This window comes from Macaca nemestrina, chromosome 2 (assembly GCF_043159975.1).
Source record: "Macaca nemestrina isolate mMacNem1 chromosome 2, mMacNem.hap1, whole genome shotgun sequence".
NCBI classification, from domain to species: domain Eukaryota; kingdom Metazoa; phylum Chordata; class Mammalia; order Primates; family Cercopithecidae; genus Macaca; species Macaca nemestrina.
The window spans coordinates 143,486,615-143,509,740 of NC_092126.1; the positions used below are offsets into that span (position 1 = coordinate 143,486,615).

Genomic DNA, 23,126 nt, shown 5'->3' on the forward strand with positions numbered 1-23,126 from the left:
GAATTACAGGTTTGAAACAGAAAGCAGCGTGAGTAGTTATGTTGAATTTGTAGAGTTACTTCAGGAACGGGGCTCAGAGAGGCTCAGTGGCTGGTCCTAGCTCACACAGCTAGACAGTGACTAAATCAGGACAAACACATGACTGGCTTTCCCGATGTGCTTACCGTTCTGCCACAGTAAATTCCATAAACACAGACTTTTCCTTAATTAGACAGGAGCAGTTGAGAGGGCCATGCCTTCTGGGAAGACTGGAAGGTGAGAAAAACAAAAGGGAATGCACCAACTTAATTAACTGCTATAACTGCAGGGAATTTTGCCATTTCCTGTTTAGCATTCCTTCTTCCGGGTTATTTGTATGCCAGAAAAATCACTTCTATGCTGAATTTGGTGTTGGCACCCTTTAAGACTCTTGTTTCTACATAGTGTTGTAAATGCCTCACTGATGTAAATTTTCCCCCTGAAATATTGAGGTAGAGTTTCTATTTGCTTAAGTACAAATTAAGTCGGGAAAGGAAAACCTTCCCCAATCAGAGTCTGTGGTGTTATTAATACACTGTTTTGCACCATAGTAATCAGTTGATGTGTTTGCTTGCTCAAGATAGAACTTGGGTCTCCTGGCTGGGAGTTTATTGCTCGCTTATGGAAAGATTCCACAGTTGGAGCAGGTGTGTTTATAATTATACTCTAGGAAATAGAATACTGTCTGTTTATAAAAGAGGAATGTTCTGGCAGCCACTCAGATTCTTTGAAAATTCCCTGAAGAAGCAACTGTGGATCCCCCTCTGCGTTGTTCCCCTGGCAACCGTCAGTGCCGGGACACTGATGCCCTGTCCCCAGCCCCTCAGGCTGGTGGATCTGGCCCTCTCAGCAGAGATGCCTCCTTGGCCTTTGTCGTTGATGCTGTTCTGGAAGCTACCGCAGCTCCCGTGGTTTCTCCCCCACCAAGCCGTTTGCCGGTGTGTACTCCTGGAAACCTGCAGCCCACAGCTGGAGGTCTGCAGAAGCTTAATGAGAGTTCATGCTGGCCCAGGATGAGGGCAGGGCCTCACATCTGAACTGCACACCCATGCTCCAAAGTCTAAATGTGGTGGGGAATAGCCCCAAGGCTGTGTAGGGCCTGCCCAGCAGCCCATTGAGGAAGGGCCACCACGCTTTGATCATAAAGGCCACTTGATGTGCAATTAATGACTTGAAAAAAAGCACAATGCCTACTGAGGCCCTGTCCGTGCTCTGAGAAAACAGGGTGAAATGAGGACAGAGGTGTAGATTTCCTGCAAGAAAAGTGCATGGTATGGGGTCTTCCCCGCTGCCTTCTAGAATAAAATTTTGTTTGAAACCAGGAAAAGGAAGGGTTGTTTGCTTTTTGGCAAACAAAGAAGCAGAGTCTCCTTCCTTACCCCCTGATTTTTCTTAATCCCTTGGGGCTGGGGTCGGGGGACAGATGGGGTGGAGGAGAGAGGGAAATTCCTTGTGTTGGTGTACCTTCCGCTCAGAGCTGGACGAATTGTTATACATGTGTACACCAGTGTGGCCACCACCTAAATCAAGATACAGAATGTTTCCATCACCCCAGAAAGTTCTCTCCTCTAGCCATTCTTGGCTTGAAACAGTTACCAGCTGGTGCTAAAGACAATGGTTTATATGACTAATATTTGAGTGCCTGTTACGTCCAGGGGATTTGGATTCAGTGGTGCCCCAAATGGGCACAGTGTCTGCCATTCTGGAGATTACAGTTTTGTGGGGGCAAACGGATAATAATATAGGTTCGTGCAAGATGACAGCTCTCAACCATGAGACACATTAGAAAGGAGAAGCTCATGGAATCCGGGGACTTCTACCTAAGCAGGGAGGCCAGGTAGCAGCTTAGGAGATCAGGTGATGACAGGTGAGTGGCCCCAACAGGTAATCATGTGAATTACTTTCCTAAGCTTGAAAGCGCTGCGCTAATCAAACAGAGAGTTCTGGCGAAGTACTCCCGAGGTGGTGAGCAGAACAGTAATCCGCCTAGTTTTCATAGACGTGTCTGTAGAAAGGATTGGTGTGTTTAGAAAGCGTGTACTGTAGTTCAATGGATGTGTCTGTTTCTACATTTTTGAGATGTGATTCCCATTGAATCACTGCCTCCTTGGAACTGTGGAATCTCTGGAGCCATTGGTGCTAGCTAGCAACTTTGCCCTCCTGCATTGCAACAAAAAAGCTAAATTCACATTCCAGCTACTCAGGGCAGCTGCAGCCTGCATATGTTAACTCCTCAACTTCTACCTTGAGCTGCTTCTGCAGGCAAAAGATGCCATTGTAAAATTCAGAGAGGGGGGAAAGGGAGAAACACAGAATGATTAAATTTCACCTTCAGGGGGCGTTCTCATGACGCCCAACCCAGGGTGGAGGTGTCCTACTTTTGTACATTGCTGTGAACTGCTGGGTTGGGTACCTGCCAGCGTTCAGGCAGCAGTTACATAAGAGCTGCTTTTTTTCCTGGAATTTAGGCTCACTGCTGATGTGTGACCTTCAGCAGTAATTGCCAATAAATGCAGTAGGGCTGTTTACTGTTAGACACTGGCAACCACAGAGCAAACTCAACTCAGAACATACAGAAGCTATTGCAGAATCAGTGGAGATATATATATATATATATGTATATCACTGAGATTATTCCATAATGACTGAAGTTGTATAATTTGGTCATGTCAGAATGTGTTTTTAAAAAATGAACTTTGCTATTGACTTCCGATGAGCTCGTTCTATAAAATGTAGGTGAAACCACATTGTTGGAGCTAAATAATTTTTGCTTAGTTCTGTTTCTAAAAACAAATACAGTTAGTAAAGATAGTTGTCTCAGCAGATAGGAAGACTTAAAGTTGCTCTACTGAAATGCTAGATAACTTCTATTTTAGCTCAATTTTCTTTAAAGCTTTCTGTTTTCTTGGTGTGGGTTTTCAGAGGCTCATGCAGGACCGGACCCAGCAAACATATTTGCAAGCCTGTTCGCTATTTGTTTGTTGGTCTCCTCTGAGGTTGTGAGTGAGTGGAAAGGAACTCTGAAGACTGATTCAAGGAGCTGGAGATACAAATTGTCTTTGATTTGCTGATAACTAGATCTGTGATACAGTTACATTTTTTGAATTGCATTCAGTTTCTATCAGGGTAGTCATAGAAAGAGACATCCCATTTCAAAGGAAAATTCTAGAAACCCCAGGGTAGGAGGGGGATTCCTGCTGAGGGCAGTAGAAAACAAAGGGTGTTTGCAGGCCGCGATCTGTGCTGGTCTGTGATAGGCACACATGAAGCGGATGGATGGATGTGGGTGCTTGCAATTGTGCAAACACCAGAAATAGTCACCTTAGGAAGTCTGTGTGCTCCTTTTCATTTAAGAATGATAAAGTATAATTTTCTTCATTTATAGTAGAAACTCGTTCCTTGATAAAATGCTAGGTACATTATGTGTTGCAAGTGAGTAGATCCGTGTCGTATATGCATATATTCAGTTACTACCCAAGGTACCATAATGAGGGCCTGATTCATGGCCTCATGCAGGAAGGACACTTAAGATTCAGAGACTTGAGATGCAGTTTGAATTTCTATTTCAAAGCCAGTCATTGGGAGTTATTTTTCTATTGTTAGGTTTTGCTCACCTTGCCTAAAAACACTGGGAAGACTTAAGATTGCAGAGTAAATATGAAGAGGCAGTAGGGGGCACTAGTTGGTTTCTAAGCTCAAAACCAGACCACATCAGATCGCTATGAATCACCTGTTGACTGGCTTTGACTGGAGGTGCCAGCACCTGAATGTAGTGACTGGTCCTGGGACTAAGCAGGAATACAGAACATGGGAATTTCAGACAGCCCATGCCCTCAAAACATTCCTCGTGAATACATGTTCAATGAGGGCTTCACCTTTCATGTAAAAAAAAAAAAAATAGTGACAATAAAAATATAATTCCATTTATTCACTTATTAAACATTATCTTTTGCTTGGGGTATTATACATTGTATTTATAAAGATCTTATTTGAACATACATATCCTATTAATGTGCTTATATTTATTGAAATTACAGCTTATTGCTGTAAAATAACCTTATCCTCAAGGAAACATAGCCAACATTCTTATAAGAGGAAGTGCTAGTATAGGCTATTGGTGGTTTTACCAACTTAGATACCACGTGTGGCCTGGCCCTTTCCATGCCTGGAAACATTTTATGTCCCAGCGGGTTGGATTATTCAGGGAACTTGCCAGCTAGATATTGTGAAATGAAGTTTACTGAAAATAAACCAAGGATTAATTAGTATTTTAGCTAGAAGGAATCCTAAAGAATATTTGCAGCCATGCGCAGTGACTCACACCTGTAATCCCAGCACTTTGGGAGCCTGAGGTGGGCGGATCACTTGAGGTCAGGAGTTCCAGATCAGCCTGGCCAACACGGTGAAACTGCGTCTCTACTAAAAATACAAAATTAGCTGGGTGTGGTGGCGCATGCCTGTAATCCCCGCTACTCAGGAGGCTGAGGCAGGAGAATTGCTTGAACCCTGGAGGTGGAGGTTGCAGTGCGCCAAGATCATGCCACAGCACTTCAGCCTGGGCGACAGAGCAAGACTCCGTCTCAGAAACAAACACACAGAAAAAGAATATTTGCTTTGTCCTCCTTGAATAGGTCAGGAGCTGAATGCCCAGAGACGTTCAGTGACTGGCTCAGGGCCACACAGAGCGCCAGAGCTAAACCCTGGATGAGCCATAGTCACAGGATGCTCATGCAGCGCTCTGGGGTTTTCCAACCTATTCCATAAAGAGATCACATTTAAAAGTGTTTTTCTGGTTAGACGTAATTCTTGAAGCTGCACAGTATCCTCTGTTTCTCAAACGGCTTCATAAAATTTTCAAGGGAAAAAAGACAGTTATTAATTTACATTTAATTTTTGTTTTAAGAATTAATTAAACTAATTTTAGAACAAGCATGACAGCAGTTTAACAGAGGAAATAGAGTGTCAGTACAATCATAAAACATAATCCCTGCCGAGTGATTAAGAAATAGATATATACTACCTATTTCTATTCTGAAAGAATTCGAGATGCTTCTCTGGACAAAGAGAGCACAGGCAAGAGAGTTCAAACAAACGACACATGAGTTCCATCTTTATTTTCTTTAGCTTTTGTTTTGATTGGCAAAGGGGTAAGAGGGTAGCTGTGTGCATTCCTATGGTGAATCCATGCCTATAATCCTTTTGTTCGGATCATATTGGATCAGTATAAAGGATGCTGTAGTGGGAGGGTTGTCCATGCAAATAGTAGAATATAATACTTCTGTCTATATCTCTGTCTGCTCTAAAATGCATGGGAAATTGCTTTAATTCTGCTTTTTCTCGTATGTTCGTTTTGCACTAAGGGAAGATAGCAAAAATGTTTACACAGTTTTAATTCTTTAGCGTACAGAATGTAAGGGTAGAGTTAAAAATGCATTCTTGGATTGTGATCTTTCTATCATTTTGAAAATACCTTTACCTGTGCTCTGCTTTTACTTTTCTCCCCTACTCAAGTCCTTCCTACCACCAGCACTGTCCCTCCCCACCCCGAACAGGAGACTGCATGCTTCAGAGGCAAGTTTTCTCCCTATGATTAGTGGAGTTGGGCTCACGCATGAAAGGTCATCTGTCCAGAATTGAGTGAGCAACCCTTGTTGTCTTTGCCGAAGTAGTTTAATCCCCTGGATCTTTCTTTTGTTTTCTCTATTGGGAAATAGAAGACAGAAATCATTAGATTACATAATATCGCAGCCCTATATTAAGAGGCTTTCTTCTCTCTTGGTGATCAAACTACCAAAGGGGTAGCGTGGAGCTGAATGAAGACACCACCAGATTTCACAGTGTCACTGCTCTCATGCTTTCAACACCAGCCCTGGCCCGCCACCCGACAGCCACCTTCTGGCCCTGAGATGAATGTGCTGGAGCTCTGTTAGAGGCCAAGGTCACACAGTTGCAGCATGAGCCTTGGGTTTGTCCCGTGGCCTCAGACTACACCTCACACCAGTCACACCGCTGGTGTGTGACTTTGGTCCCGAGATGTCCAGGTGGGGTCTGGCAGTTCCATCTGACATCTCTTGTCTGCTCCAGGCACATGTCCTTTTGGAGGGCAGATTCACGGCACTGTCTGCAGACGGAGTGGTAGACTTTTCTCCAGGCATATCTTTGTGTAGCCCCTCTTTGCCCTCTCATCCCTTCCCCCTCACCTGCATGTCCTTTCGAGGCATCCTTTTGTTGCTCATCCATGGGTTGGAAATTGTGAAATCAAGGGGGAGGGTGGTATCTGTGTGGCATGGCTGGGATGGGGCCAGGAAACCCAGACCATGAAGCCCCCAAGGGAAATGCATGGGGTGGGAAACTCATGTCCATAGTCACTGTGAGTGCAGGAGACATTGTTTCTCCCAGAGACACTGGAGCAGGGAGGCTGTACCCCCGAAGCCCAAGCTGGAGCCTAGGTCTTCTTTCCTGCTGTAGGACAGGATGTGGAGAACGGAGAGACATGGGAGAAAGCCTAAACCCACAGGAGACATGTGGCATGCGGAACTTTCCCTAGCCTTGGGCCCCTGCTTTCATCACTACCCCTGCTCCCCTGAGAGCCTCCATGGACACGCATACTATTGCTTTCCCTGTCTCTGTGGACCGAGACACGGATGTGCAGTGGTTCTTCCTTTTACTTGCTTTGTTTTAAAGCATCAGTCCTTCTTGGTTAGTGGTAGACGTTTTTGTTTCGTTCTTATTTTTGATGTGTTCCCCCATTGCAGGTCAATTGTCTCCTCCAGCACAACCACATTCAGTTTGATTTGAAGGTATCTGGTCACCTTGATTGCTGAAGCCCCCTTCGGCCGGTGATCCAGCAGGGTTGCCTCATCTCTGATCCTTCCTTCCATGTTTTGTCCTTGCGTGTTGGTCTCTGGACTTCTCTGTGGCCCACAAGATGCAAGTGCCATGACTAACGTACTTCGTTTTACTCCCAACTAGCTTCCTCCCGCTCCGGATTCTGAGAACGCCACCGAGGTGTGTTGCCTGCCTATATTTGTAGTGCCAGTGCCAGCAAATATGGGTGCCTCTCGGTTGTCCTGGTTGGGTGTCTGAATTGTTGTGACAAAGAGTCTGTCCCAGTGGTAGATGTAGGAGGGAGGTCTCTAGGCTGGCTGCAAACAGATCATTGCTGTCGTGGATGTGGCTCTCAGTGTAGAAAGAAAGTCCTGAGGAGCTGGATCCAAACTGAGCATCCTCCAGGTGCCAGGATGTGGTTCTTTGAAAGTTCTCACTCAGAACCATCTTAATCATGAGACGTTTAGTTGAGACATGTGCGGATGTTTGTATAACAATTTCTGCTGTTATACAAAATTGACTTTGGGTCCTGTGCAGAGATGATGCAGTTTTGAAGTTATTCTAAATTAATAATAAAGAATATTTATAATTGTAGAAAAAGCTGCTAATAAACTTGTAATTTTAGTATGCACTTTTTAAAATCTTTTTATTTTTTGAGACAAAGTCCTGCTGTCGCCCAGGCTGGAGTGCAGTGGCACAACCTTGGCTCACTGCAACCTCTGCCTCCTGGGTTCAAGCGAATCTCCTGCCTCAGCCTCCTGAGTAGCTGGGATTACAGGCATGTGCAACAACGCTCGGCTAATTTTCATATTCTTAGTAGAGATGGGGTTTCCCCATGTTGGCCAGCCTGGTCTCAAAACTCCTGACCTCAGGTGATCCGCCCGCCTCAGCCTCTGAAAGTGCTGGAATTACAGGCATGAGCCTCTGCGCCCAGCCTACAATGCAGTTAAAAAAAAAAAAATCCTTCTTGCTACTAACTAAACCTACTAAATGAGGGACTAACATTTCCTAAGGTGTGTAAGATCATAGAGAAGCTTTTTGGGGAGACATATTTCCAAGTATCAAAATTTAATTTCAGAAACTATTCCAAAATCACTGTAGTTCAAGCTAGAATGAAGTGTACTTCATTTGAAAGAAGCCTTAAAAATGAAACATGAACAAATGATTGAATAGCGAAGTTGTATGTCTGTGTTTTCTAATGATCAGTGTTTAATATCCTAATCGGAGCTCCTCATTCTGTTAACAGTTTTGTTACAAGACTTGTGTACTCGTGGGGCGGGGAGAGCCGTGGTCCCATGTCTGTGTCTGCTCAGAGGCGTGTGTCTTGATGTCCTTATGCATGTGCTGTGCAATGATGCATGTATGAATCATAAGAACCTGCCCGATTGAACCTTGAATTACAACCCTTTTTGGGTTAATGTCACAGCATATAATATAGAACTTCTTCTTCATGGTCTTTGCAATAAATTATGTTGGCCAAAAAGTCCTATGTCTGCCCATTTTAAACAGTGCATTAGGGTCGGGGGTATGGAACAGTCATTAAGCAGCATCTAAAGTAATCGAGCATGGATATTCGGGGGAAAAACAAAAATCTAGACCTATTCTCCTTTTGTGTAACTCTTGTCTATATATGAACTCTCAACGTATTTTATGTGTGACTGATGCTGCAGATGGTAGTGTCTCCTTAGTGTTGTACTTAAAATGGAATTTCTGCATGCCTAGCAGGAGCTTGAACCAAGTCCACCCCTGCGGCAGCTGGAAGACCATAAAAGGGTACGTAGTCTTGAGTCTTGGGTATTGGGAGCTAATGATCAATGACCATCACACATCCATCAACCACACACTGTGATTGAGAGGCAGCTTTTGTTGTTGATACTGTTAAAGCACTAATTGACTCAAGAGCAATCACAGCCATGTATATAAATGAAACTAAATAGTGGTTCTGCCTGTTGTCTACCTGATCAGAGCACTGTAACCAGCTGGCCTCCAAATAATGACCAACTAAGCTTTTCATGTCCTTTTTTCTTTTCTGTGGTGGCTTTCTATTTAGGTGAAATGTTAAAAAAAAAAAAAAAAAAAAAAAAAAAAGAAAGAAAGAAAAACTGTAATGGCTGATGACCATTATAGATAATTTATAATAACAATAATGGAAAAAAGTTCATAATTATATTACCTAGCCACAAGAGCCACTAATGTTTTTGTTATTTGGGTGGTTTTTTAGAGACAGATATCACTCTGTTGCTTAGGCTGGAATGTAGTGGTGCGATCTCAGCTCACTGCAGCCTCAACCTCCTGGGCTCGAGATCCTCCTGCTTCAGACTCCCGAGTAGCTGGGACCGTAGGCACCATGCCCAGCTAGTTTTCTTTTATTTTTTATTTTTGTAGAGACAGAGTCTTGCTATGTTTCTCAGGCAGGTCTCAAACTCCTGGGTTCAAGCAATCCCCTTGCCTCGGCCTCCCAAAGTGCTGGGATTACAGGTGTGTGCCACCATGCCCAGCCCCACTAATGTTTTAATATTTCCTTCTACCCATTTTTTTATACACATGAGCACATGTGCTAACAGACACAGGCACATTTGCATTGTCATTGGGATTATTCTAAGTATACAACTTTTGTACCCTGTTTTGTTATTAAATACCGTATCTGAGCATTTGTTTTGAAAATCTTTGAAAGTTAACAGCTGCCTGAAATTCCCCAAATTGGCAGGTGGTTCATCATTTTTTCCTTTGATGAAGAAATGAATGAATGTGTGCATCTTTGAATAAATTCCTAGAAGAGGAATTCCTTGGCCAAGGGGTAGATGTGTTCTTAAGGTGCTGATTGTGCCTTGCCAAACCATTTCTAGAAGATTGTATATATCCATGAGCATGCCAACAGCACTGATTTTCATGTTGCCCATTTTTGGGAAGATAACCAGATGTCCTGGTGACACAGGCTTCATCCTCATTTCACAAGTAGGACATTGAGATTCTGGGATGTTCAACATCTTGTCTAAGGTCATGGAGTTCAAAAATGACCTGTCACTCTGAAGACTGTCTTGGAACTATGATCATTGGTGTCTAGGAGAATTTTTCTATTATTTTTGTGGGTACATAGTAGGTGTATGTATTTATGGGGTACATGAGATATTTTGACAGAGGCACACAATGTGAAATACTCACCATGGAGAATGGGGTATCTATTCCCTCCAGCATTTATCCTTTGAGTTGCAAACAATTCAATTACACTCTTTAAGTTACTTTAAAATGTACAATTAAGTTATCGTTCACTGTAGTCACCCTGTTATGCTATGAAATAGCAGGTCTTACTCATTTTTTTAACATTTTTTTTTTTTGGTACCCTTCCCCACCTGCCGCCTGTCTTGGAGAATTGATGCCTGAGATAAATGGGGAGCCAGAGGCACCTTTACTCTGCTCACACACCCAGGCCCCTGCCCAGTCCCACTGCATCGTAAATCCCTTTTGTTTTCTTGCTCTGATAGAGACATCAACTTTGTGATTTCTCAGACTAGGACCGGAGAATAGCTCCAGGAAGTTGGCATTTCAGCAGAATTCAGGACGTGATGCTATAGTCCTTCTTCTCCAGCTTCCTGTATCTCCTGCATTTCATGGCCCAAGGCACCTTGCATTCTTCTATTTTCCATCCTTGCCTACCCTTTAGAATTGTCCTAGGTCCTAGGAGTAGCTGGTAAACGCACACAGCTGTCCCTCGTGTCCTAAGCTCTCAGAGGACTTGGTATTGAATGCTGCCTATGCCCGTGAACTTTATAATTAGAAACAGGTTCAAGTTTTGGGGTTTTCTTTTGCCAGGTACTAGCTGTGTGATTTTGAGCAAGTTAACCTCCCTATGCCTCAGTTTCTTCTGCTGTAAAATGGGAGTGACAACAGTCCCCATACCTTAGGACACTGAGCTGTGCACATGAAGCTCTTAGCACAGTGACTGGAATATGATAAGGGATATTAACTTGTAGATACCTTGTGGATTGAAACATTGAGGTGATTTTGTAGACAACAAGAGGAGAAAGAAGGTATTTTAAAATCCAGGCGCTACCCTCATGCTGACTAAGGTGTGAGAGGCTCACAGCTCACATGAGAGGGCGATCTTGCCTGAAGCACATGATCTTTAAGTGGCTGGAACCTGGGAAACCGAAAAGGTCAGTTCTCTCTCTCCTTTGTGTGTGGCAATGTTAACTCCTTAGTGCCTTGTTCAACACTGGCTCTCTTCCCATGCAGTTCCTTCACTTATTTAGTTCAATTGGTATCAGTGGAACACATGTTGGTAGAGTGACCAGTAGGAGCTTGGTTTCATTACTCCACATCACTAATCTACCAATTTTCATTGTTTCAATGTGACACTTATTACAAATGACTTTTTCTTTTCTCAATCTTAGGTAACAATGTGTGGGAATTTCTGACTGAGACAAACATCTGATATTTGTTTGCATACTGTAGGTGTAAACTGCTGGAAAAAAACTGGTATTATTTTTAAAAAGGGTTGCACAGCCAAATGTTAAAGCTGAAGAAGTGACGTTATTTGAGAAGTCATTTTTTTTTTTCCTTCTCTGCAATCAGATTTCTCAGCCTGGTACATTGTGAACAGCTTAGTGCTGTTGAGTAATTTATATCAAGATGATTAGGAAGGCTTTTCTCTGCAGATTTTAATTTTTCTTAAATTAAACCACTGTCTCAGAAAAACAGAATTTTCCTTGAACCCGAGTTTTCACACTAGGGATTTGCATAACTTTTAATGATTCTTATCCATTTTTCCTTTCTATCTCCTCTTACCTATAATTCTCAGTCTTTATTCTTTCAAAAAAGGAATGCATCTCGTCTTTTTAAACCCTTGCTCTCTGTTTTTTCTTCCTTGCAGTTTAATTTTGTGTGTGTGTGTGTAGAGAAGGTGAGATGAATATGTGCCAAAAACCTTATAATTAAAAGCAAAAAAAAAAGTTTGTGGGGTGGAATGTGGTTTTTTTTTTTTTTCTCTTTTCCCCAGAATGAGCACATTTCATGATATTCTCTTATGGGGGAAAATGTACCATTTGATGCATCAGTTGCTATGGTAACTGCTAGGGTTTTTCTGTTGAAGGAGAGACAAAATGGTAATGTGAGATCCCTTTGTAACTTGAGTTTGGCATCCAGACTGCATAAATGTGGAGTTCCTGTTCCTGGCGTCCACGTGCTCCTTTCATTACCTCCTGCTTGCTTGATTGCAGACTGACCAGGGTCTTGCTGTTCACCCTCAAAACCATGAGGAGGGGGAGAAAAAAAAAGCCGCCACCGGAAATTGAAAATCTAAGCAAGTCATTCTAGCTCCAAGTGGAATTGTGGTGTGCAGGCTCCAGATGAGACCTCCTTAAGAGATGTGTGTTTGTTGACGGGTCACAGCCATACTGCCTTTGACTTGACCACTCAACCCTATGCACTTTCAGATTCCTGTTGCGATGGCTACGTTGGCTGTCTTCCCTGACTGCAGCTTATGGGTCTCAGCCCAGCCGTCTAGCACTCAAACAATGTTCTCACAGTGACAGAGGGGATTCAGTTAGAGACTTGGGATGGTCAACTGCCAATCACTCCTGTTGCTGGAACTCAAAGTCTGTGTCGTATTGAAAGAGAATCAAATAGATTCATTATGATATTTAAAAAGGGAAATCATATTTAATCTATCATATTCAACATATTTAATCTGTCATATTCAACATGGAGACAACCTTTTCTTGCCCTCAATTCTTTCTTCATAGGCATTCTTGAATGTAGCTTTAAAACTTGTGCTTCTCTTATGAAGTCAGCCTTTTAAATCACTGTCTTCCCAGTGACTTCTCCAGAGAGTGCTCATGTGTTTACACTGGTGCCTGAGACTGGAATACCAGTAAAGTTGTATCTTTGTTCCGGAATGGGGTCTTCTAAGTCATTAAAGAATCTTGCACTGAACTTTCTTCCCCACCTGTGAGCAGTTTATTTAAAAAGTACTTAAAATATCACAAGTAACTTGCCCATTTGAAGCACTCTTGGAATTCTGAATTTACCGTCGGTCCAGTGAGAAATGAGTTTCATGAGCTGATAGAAGTTACCCTCCTTTGCCGAACTATGAAGAGAGACATATTTGTGGGTGGAATGGAAAGAGGAAATTTGGGATTTTTTTGTTTTCTGCACATTCATTTAAAAATCAGTCCCCTCCCGTCTCCCCTGTTTATCCCATCCCAATCTGTCCCTGGAATCTTTAATTAGCAGCATGAATTAAAGAGTAGATAAACCTTTTCTGGGACTTTCAGCGGTTTTGATGATTGACAGGAGCCAGGAGTTTCCTGCCTATCTCCTTTCTTCCTTGGTCCCCCACTTCTCCCAGGGTACCTCCCATTTCCCAGGGTCCCCGCTTCAGTCTGCTCCCTCCCGTCTTGTTTTGCAAACGCCTCACTTGAAATCTCCAGACCTATTCTCAGAGCTTATTAACAAATCATTTTAAATTCTACTGACTCATGGTTCAGTTGCAGGTCTTTTCAAAAGAACTCTTGAGTCTCTGTTTTAGAGACCTGCTCCATTTCAACACCTTTCGTCTCGGCCAGACCTCTTTTCCCTCACCTCTCTTGATGATGCACCAGAGGAACTCCATGCCTTGCTACTTTCATTCTGGAAAAGAGTCCAGGGAAAATTTTTACAGCCTTTGACTTTTAGAGCCTTCAGATTGGGAGGTGATCTTAGGGCCCCTTAGAAGCGCGGCTGAAGGTGTAGAGCTGAGAATGCAGAATGCAGCTGCCTCTGGTTACCTGCTTGCCAGCATCCCCCATTATTACTGAACAATGGAGGTTTTTTAGGTTAGAGTAATTACAAAGAGTTACTGTATCCCTGTTCAGGACTCTTTGATACTTATATTTTTAACAAATTTTATTATAGAAAAGTTGAAATCTGTATAAAAGGAGTCAGAAAGGTTTCAAAACCCCTCATTCATAACTCCGCTTCAACAGCAACTGTCAACTCATGCCTACTCTTGTCTCACTTATATCCCTTGCTGCTTCCCCTTCTCTCCTGTATTGTTTTAAAGAAGATTCCAGACAAAATGCCATTTTACCTATGATGGGTTTTTTTATATATTTGATATCTGCCACTCATGCCACTAATTTATTTCCTATAGCATTATGAGGTTTTTGTTGTTTTTGTCTTTTGTTTTTTAAAACATTTGGCCCATTGACTATTTTTGTAAGAAAGGCTTACTTTTGGCTTATTGTATCATCTTACCCTATTACTCTGAAATCTTAATATTTTTTTGGACCTTGGGAATAAACCTTGTGCTTGAAATAACATTTTTATATTGCTGTGTGGAAGCTGACCTGTAAGCATTTTCAATTTGTCTTAATTTTATCAACTTACCCCAAAGGGATTTTTGTTTGTTATTGTTAGTTGTCCTTCAAAATTACTGTTCTGTCTTATCATTGTGTGAGAGGGTACTTCAGTCAATATTTTAGATTGCTACCATTTTTTAAAAAAACATCTGGTTTTCTGAGAAAATATTGAAGTTAACTTCAGAGTTTCTAAATGCTTCTATTAATAATTTATTTTTTCACCAAGTGAAACTGGGCCAATTATAACTGAGTACCCCTGTGTGTTTTGAATATTTGTCACTCAGTTATGCATTAAATGCAGAACCTAATTTTATTATCCTGTTTGAATTAAGGGTGAGGCGCTCAGGCAAATTCTGGTCAACCGTTACTATGGAAACATCAGACCTTCGGGAAGAAGAGAGAGCCTTACCAGCTTTGGCAATGGCCCACTGTCACCAGGAGGACCCAGCAAGCCTGGGGGAGGAGGTAGGCTTTGTGGTGTAATTAGCTTCATGTGTGAATCAAGTGTGTTCTATGATAGCTGCATGTTTCCTCCTAACAGGTTGAAACGCTAACAACAGATGAATTTGTGTTGCAAGTGTATTTTTTAGCAACTTGTTTTGTCTTTGGTCTACCACCAAATTGATGTCTAAACATATTTTCCTGCAAACTAGCATTTCCCTGCAGCTAGATAGTGGCTAAGCCTTTTGCTCCTCCTTCCCATGCAGTGACCATCTTGGTGATATTTGAATGATTTGAGGGATTTGATTTTATTGCACTTTGTCCTGTGGTTGTTAGGACTCTTGTCTTTCTGTAAAATGATGAGGATATTGGCACCCAGGATAGTGAAAGCTGCCATTTATTATACATTGACTGAGTGCCAGGGGCTTTCCTAAGTGCATTGCATTCTTTACCTCCTTTTCTCCTCCCAGCTGCTCATCATGTGATAGGTACAGTCTATCCCAGTTCCACAGAGGAAATGGAAGCTTGTCAGTGGCTGGTCTGTAATTTCAGCCTGGTGCATCTAATTTTAATGCCGTGTACATCCACAAACTCCTATGGAAGTATACAAAAAACATCCCTGTACAGAAGTGCTTACTTTAAATCGGTTTAAGCACCCTTACAAGTAAAAGATACAAAAACATGGAACTCAAAGGTGGGTCTTACCGAGTTTGTGTTTTTAGGCAGTGCTCAGCACAGATGTGAGTTGCCTGATTTCCTGTCTTATGGTGATGACTGTGGGGTAGCTTCAGATCCTTGGTGGGTTCCATGCATAGCACAGAAATACTCAGTGTACACTTAATTTGTCCTAGCACATGCTAAGGAGGAAGCTTGGATTGCTCCCTAAATGAAAACTGGAAGCATAGCTGCCCAGTTCATGGAGTTATGCCAGCCTCAATGAAGATGCAGTTCTCAAGGCATCCGAGAGGTGGGAACTTGGCCTTTCAAGTCCAAAAATCGATGCAGAGGTTCTTCACATAATCTCTCAAAACCATTCTCTTTACTTTCTGTAGTGAGGTCATTTAACAATTATGTGAAGCCCTTGGGGAGGCATCATGACAGGGATTTGGAAATGCAAGACAGACTCCGCTCTGAGAAGCTGTAGCAGAGAGAATGTGCAACCCAATTTCTACCTTGTGCTATAGATATAAGGACAAGTCAAGGACAAGCAGTATAAAGGAGGTGACACTGGAATTGAGTTCTGCCAGAAAGGACAGATAGACAATTTTCTGCTTTTTGAAGCTGATCAGCCCATTTCTCCATGTGCGTTCATGTTTTAGTTATTGCCAACAGTAATACAAGGCAAGTCCTTAAATACGTACCTTCCAAACACAGTCAAAATCCATTCTAAATGAATGGCCCTCTCTTCTTAAGTATACTCATCTCCTCTGAAGTGCAGTGAGAACAGGAACCTTGTTTTGTTCACTCCCCCATCCCCAGCTCTTGGCTCCATGCCAAGCAGTGAGCAAACATTTGTTGAATGAATGAACCGATGAATTATGGAAAAGAGTAAGTTGGGGGTTAGAGTGGGCTTGTTAAAAAGAGGGCTAAAGTGATCATTATAGGCTAAGCTTCCTTGAGAGTGTTCTAAGAAGTGTTTGACTTTGGTTTGTTTCTGAAACCAGTTCTGAACTCTGCCACCAGTCATTGTGTTTAATGTAAGGGAGAGTCTTTGCTGGCTGGCTTTAGGTCCCTTGCTGGAAATATATCATTCTTTTTGCATCTTACCTGTCTGAATTCAGACACCATCTCTGCTGCTGACAAGCTGGTGTCCTTGGACAAGCATCTTCATCTCTGTGTTAATACTCAGTTCTTTCCTTGTGGGGTTAAAAGGGTTAAAGAGATGAATATGGGTAAAACATTTAGTGCGTAAAGTGTTGGTGTGTAGTAAGTATGCAGCAAACATTAGCTGTTCTGATTATGCTTAGTAAAAACAATATTCCATCTTCCTAGGGGGAGGTTCCGGATCCAGCTCTATGAGCAGGGGTGAGATGAGTCTGGCCGAGGTTCAGTGTCACCTTGACAAGGAGGGGGCTTCCAATCTAGTTATCGACCTCATCATGAACGCATCCAGTGACCGAGTGTTCCATGAAAGCATTCTCCTGGCCATTGCCCTTCTGGAAGGAGGCAACACCACCATCCAGGTAGGAAGGCAGCTTGGCTGCGGGTGTGGCATCCCTGCTGAGCAGGAGGAGAGTCTGTTCTGGGAGCCAGATGCCTGGGTGGTACCAAGGCTTGTTTGGGAGACAGCTCATTCTGAGGGCACAAAATTCTGTTTTGAAAAATGAATTCTACTGGTATCCTGTTGTGATCATTTGGTCATAAATCAGACTTGGTTCCAAAACGTGAGTTACATTTGAAAATTGATAAAACGCTGAGAATATGCAAAGGAAATTGGCGTAAGTTCTAGGACATAGTGGACACTCCATAAATGTTTGTTGAATGAGTAAATGATTGCATGAAGTTTATTTATAGTTTTTATCCAAGATTGCAGGGGATCTCATCACAGGATAACCAAAAGAGTTTGAACTGTGTGTGCTATTTAGAAGATTTAATTTTTATGTATCTGTAGATACTGCAGCTGTTGCTTACTAGAAGTTTCTCTACCTTTTGACTGAAAGTTTAATAAAGCCAAACCAATTTGAAATAATAGAGACACCAGGCTATGTTAGTCAGAAATGAATAGATGACTTTTTGAAAGGTAGATATGATTTATATTTAAAACTAATAATAAAAACTCAAATCTATTTCTAGTTCACTTTTTATAGATGTCCTAAAAAAAAATTTTTCATGATTTTTTTCCCACAACAGTCATCTTAGAACATGAATTTTAATAATACATAAATAATATAACTTCTATATATGATTCCTTTAAATATTTTTAATACCTCCTTTATGTACTCTTCCTTCTTTGTTAGCTCTCTGAATAAGAGTTTTTTTTTTGGATGTGTATCTGTGTGCAGACTTGTGTACACATACACACACATATGTATTTTGATAAAAGCTTTATAGAGATACAGTCCACATACCATAAAATTCATCCTGACATATATATTTGACCTGACATATTCTTGGCCTTGAATTGAAATTCAGAGTCTCGGTTAATGAAGTCTTGGTTCTTTGTGCAACTTTGAAAAGGGCGTTTCTTCCTGTGAGTCACTGTGCCCTGGGCCAGGGTGCCTGGCTTGGCAGGTGCAGCACAGTGAGATTTCAGTCCCTGCTTGCTCCCCCAGCCAGCACCCTTGTGCCTTGGCACAACCTATGCAGCCAACTGTGGTGGCCCTTTTATTTCGCCTTCCAATCCCTGCTTGCCCCAGTGTACACTTTTGAAAGTTCATTATCATGCATTGCACCAGGTTGGGGTTTGTGACAATGAGTTAGGCACCTGGGCCAATGGCAAGGCCCACTGCTTGTCTAAGTTGTTACATGGGCACAAGTCATACATATTGGGATTGCTTTTCATTTTGTCATGTGTGTGTGGGTGGGTCCTGCAGTCCTTCTCATCATTGGAATATTGCCCAGCCACTGCTGTTTTCTGGGCTCCTGTGTTGGGATGGAAGCAGAGCTGAAATGCTCCTTGTCTTTGAAACACATGATTTCCTGTGATTAGAGCAGTTGAACTGCATACTCACTGAGCCCTTTCTGTGTATGTGCAGCTATACCAGGGGTGATGGGGCAATGGTTTCCAGACATGGGAGCCAATTCGTCTATGAGAATTTTCTCCAGGCATAGTCAAGTGTGGAAAATGAGGACAATGTGGTGAATTTTTCATAAACCAATGTATTCAGTTTGAAGACCTGGCCATTTTATTCTGAGATTATATCTCTCCAACCTTTATTCTTAGCCACAGTGTCTTCTTTAATGAAATGGTGTTGATTATGGATCATAGATTTTTTTTTTCTGTTGGCCAGATTAGAAGTTGGAAACTCTAGGTTGTTATCCCTTCCCTTCCCCAAATTTTAAAGCTTTACTAGTTTGAGAAATCCCAGAATCCCAGTCTTCAAGAAATTGAACCTCTAACAAGGATACATAGATGTGCACATAGGAAGCTATGTCTCAAGGATGACATTTAGTGCCCTCCAAGAAGTAGAAGTGATGCTGGGGAACCATCAAGGAAGAAGGACCAGCATTTCTCTGGGGAGTTTGCAGAAGGTCTGTGGATGAAATAGGCTTTCAAGGATGGGCATAGGACTGAAAGGGGGAAATTGGGCATGGACCTGGGGCGTGAGGAATCTTTGTCATATTCCATGGAAGAGAAGGCCCAGAGGTGTGAGAGCAGCAGTTGGGTTTCCAGAACAGGGGTTAGGTCTTTCAGACCGAGGAGTGCTATGTAGAAGTGAAGGGCCTTGGATTTTGTATTTGGAGTTGGGGTTTGTATGCAGCAGCAGTGCAGCCCTCCAAGGGGCTTTGGAGCTGTAATGGAGGACTATACACCTGGCAGTATAGGACAGGTTAACTGAGGAAAGCAGGGTCCCAAGGAGGCAGTCTAAGAATTAAAAAGTTAATGGGCAGTAATTTATGGAAGAGCCGATGAGAACCTGAACTTAAATCTCTGATAAAAGAGGTCATAACTTGGGACAGGATATTTTCTCATAATGGCACAAGAGAGCTCTCTGGGTGCTGGAAACATATTCGACCATTTGTTTAGGTGGTGGTTACGTGAGTATGCACATGTTTAAAACTCAGTGATCATGTCCTTTGATGGGACACGGATGGAGCTGGAGGCCATTATCCTTAGTAAAATCACACAGAAACAAAATCAAATACCGCATGTTCTCAGTTATAAGTGGGAGCTAAATGATGGGAACACATGGACACTTAGAGGGGGAACAACACCCACTGGGGCCTTTCGGAAGGTGGAGGTGGTGAGGAGGGAGAGGATGGAAAAAATAACTAATGGGCACTAGGTTTAATACCAGAGTGGTGAAGCAATCTATATGATAAACCCCAGTGACACAAGCTTACCTATGTAACCTGCAATTGCATCCCTGAATTTAAAATAAAAGTTTAAAAAAGAAAAAACAACAATTCAGTTGAGCCAGATGCTTAAAATTGGTGTGCTTTACTGTAGATATGTTATTTGTCAATCAGCAAATAAAGGAGGGCAGGGAATGAGAGTCTGAACCTTGCTGGGACTAAAGGGGTGTGGGTGAGGGACAGGATATCATGAATAGAAACCCTGTCACTCCCTGCACCAGGCCCAGGCCTGGACCTGCTGATACTTGGCAAATGTTGGCTGAAATGGCACCTGATTAGACATGGGAGAGAAGTCAGAGGTCCCAGTCGGCTCTGGGCTTGGCATCGGGATGACCAGGAGCACAAAGGCACCATTAATTAAGTACTAACAATGAAGTACAGTGGCTGCTGGGGGCTGAGGGCTGCCGCACTGAGACTCCTGGGCAGACGATGTCTGTGGCTCTGGTGAGATGCCATGTTTCTCATGGAGCATCCTGATGGTGACGGCCAGGCACACACAAGCTGTTTTTCCTTCAAGTTCTTTATCTTGTAAGGTAATTATGAATATTAGTTTCATGTTTTCATACACTTACTACTCATACACCCAGACTGCAGATGAAATGCCATGATGGAGTTACAGCAGTTTAGCCATGTATGGAATGGGGCTGTTTTCTCTTGGGGGTACCCAGTGGTGGTGCGGGGGGCCTGTGGGCGCATGCCAGGATGGAAGGGTGTGGCCCCGAGGGGCCGCACGCACATGCTGTTTTCTCCTCCCTGCTTCTGTGACCCCTGGGGGGCCCAGTCTAACCCCGTGTCTCATAGGAGGCCGATGGTTCCAGGAAAATGTCTTCTAGCCTAGACTTGACTTGTCAGAACCCCTTGGCCTCAAGCTTCTCTTTCTCTGGAGAAAATGATGTGGAACTAGGGTTGTGTCTGGGGCCAGTTAAGGACAGGAACCTTGAAGCCCCAGGAGGAGTGATTCAGAGTTTCATCTTGCTGTTGAGAGTTGGTTCAGAGTAGTAAGTGGCCAGCTGGGAAGTGAGCCTGACTTGGGCTAAGACCGCAATGCGGTCAATTAATTAATGATTGCTGAGATGCTGTGCTCCACTGAAGACACGGTGGGTTCTGGCCAGAGCTGGCGGAGCATGGTCACTTCCTGTTCAGTGTACCGTGGAGGGTCTCAGGAAGGGAAATGGGTCTGTGGTCAGCTGGTCTTCTTGAGATCCATGTTTCCTGATGACAGGTGGTAGAAAGGGGAATTGCAGGGAAGCAGGCAGGCCTACATGGTTCCAGAAATGTATACAGTCTGCCCTCTGTATTTGTCAGTTCTGCATCTGGATTCAACCATCTGCAGATTTAAAATATTCAGGGGAGACTGGGCACAGTGGCTCACACCTGTAATTCCAGAGCTTGGGGAAGCCGAGGCAGGTGGATCACTTGAGGCCAGGAGTTCAAGACCAGCCTGGCCAACATGGCAAAACCCCGATTCTACTAAAAATACAAAAATTAGCTGGGTGTGATGGTGCAAGACTGTAATTGCAGCTACTCAGGAGGCTGAGGCACCAGAATTGCTTGAACTCAGGAGGTGGGGAAGGTTGCAGTGAGCCAAGATTGTGCCACTGCACTCGAGCCTGGGCGACAGAGCAAGATTCTGTCTCAAAAAAAATAAATAATAAAATAAAATATTTAGGGAAAAAAACATTAAAAATAATAATTCAGCTGTAAAATGATAATACATATATTTTAAAATGAAGCATTAACAAGTATTTCCCATCCCTGGGCTTTCCGTTCTCATGTCTGTCAAGTATAAGGCATAAATGGACTCCCAGATTCCCTGCAGCTGTGAAGCAGGACATTTCAGTGATCATTAGATATTTTCCCCCAGGGAGTCTTAGAACCCCATGGTGATGGTCAGCTGATTCCATTTCTGAAGTCTTCCCTGGCTTGTGAAAATAACTATTAAAAATAATGGTGATTAGACAAACGATGGTGCATTACATTGTGTTGGGCATTGTAAGTAATCTAGAGGTGATTCAAAGTATACACGAGGATGTGCCTAGGTTATATGTAAATACTACACCGTTTTACCTAAGAGAGCATCCCTGGATTTTGGCATCTGCAGAGGTCCTGGAACCAGTCTTTCACGGATATCGAGGGACAACTGTATTGCCTGTCTGAGGACAGGCCTGCAAAAGAGCTCTTATGTTTAGCAGCACCTCCTCTCAGGATTCCGAACATGTTTCACATGGAGAAGAAGAGTGAGACCTGCTTTCAAGTCCAGTTTTGTGTGAGATGAGGGAAGTTATCCCTGGGCTTCTGTTTCCATGTCTAGCATGTGTGAGGCATAAACAGACTCCCGGCTTCCCTGCAGCTTTGAGTCAGGACATTTCAACAATCATTAGATATTTTCCCCAAGGAGTCTTAGAACCCAGTGGCAATGGTCAGCTGGTCTTATTTCTTAAGTCTTTCCTGGCTTGTGAAAATAATTATTAAAAACGATAGTGATTAAACAAACCACCATACATCTATACAATGGAATAGTAGTCAGCAATGAAAAGGAATATATTGATGAGTGCAAGACATTGGATGTCTCTCAGAAGCATTATGCTGAGTGAAAAACATCAGTCTCGAAAGGTGACATACTATGTGGTTCCATTTCTATGACATTTTGAAGGGGCAGAACTCTTTTTTTTTTAAATTTATTTATTATTATTATACTTTAAGTTGTAGTGTACATGTGCATAACGTGCAGGTTTGTTACATATGTATACTTGTGCCATGTTGGTGTGCTGCACCCATCAACTCATCATTTACATCAGGTATAACTCCCAATGCAATCCCTCCCCCCTTCCCCCTCCCCATGATAGGCCCCTTTGTGTGATGTTCCCCTTCCTGAGTCCAAGTGATCTCATTGTTCAGTTCCCACCTATGAGTGAGAACATGCGGTGTTTGGTTTTCTGTTCTTGTGATAGTTTGCTAAGAATGATGGTTTCCAGCTGCATCCATGTCCCTACAAAGGACGCAAACTCATCCTTTTTGATGGCTGCATAGTATTCCATGGTGTATATGTGCCACATTTTCTTAATCCAATCTGTCACTGATGGACATTTGGGTTGATTCCAAGTCTTTGCTATTGTGAATAGTGCTGCAATAAACATACGTGTGCATGTGTCTTTATAGCAGCATAATTTATAATCCTTTGGGTATATACCCAGTAATGGGATGGCTGGGTCATATGGTACATCTAGTTCTAGATCCTTGAGGAATCGCCATACTGTTTTCCATAATGGTTGAACTAGTTTACAATCCCACCAAAAGTGTAAAAGTGTTCCTATTTCTCCACATCCTCTCCAGCACCTGTTGTTTCCTGACTTTTTACGGGCAGAACTCTTAAGATGGAGAACACATTAGCATTTGCCAGGGCTAGGCAGGAGGGGAGAATTTTACTATAAAGGAAGAGCACAGAGGCATATTTTGGGTGATGGAACCATTGTGTGTTCTGTTTTT

At 42.7% G+C, this 23,126-nt stretch overlaps 1 protein-coding gene across 1 annotated transcript in view; it reads left to right on the forward strand.

The window, feature by feature from the left end:
- The window catches only part of LOC105477623 (inositol 1,4,5-trisphosphate receptor type 1), a 356,056-nt gene that overhangs the window by 223,956 nt on the left and 108,974 nt on the right, over positions 1 to 23,126 (forward strand). The window contains exons 41-44 of the mRNA XM_071092119.1: positions 6,991 to 7,026; positions 8,572 to 8,619; positions 14,516 to 14,648; positions 16,617 to 16,807. Coding sequence (XP_070948220.1) covers positions 6,991 to 7,026; positions 8,572 to 8,619; positions 14,516 to 14,648; positions 16,617 to 16,807 — 408 coding nt within the window. The remainder of the gene's footprint in view (positions 1 to 6,990; positions 7,027 to 8,571; positions 8,620 to 14,515; positions 14,649 to 16,616; positions 16,808 to 23,126) is intronic.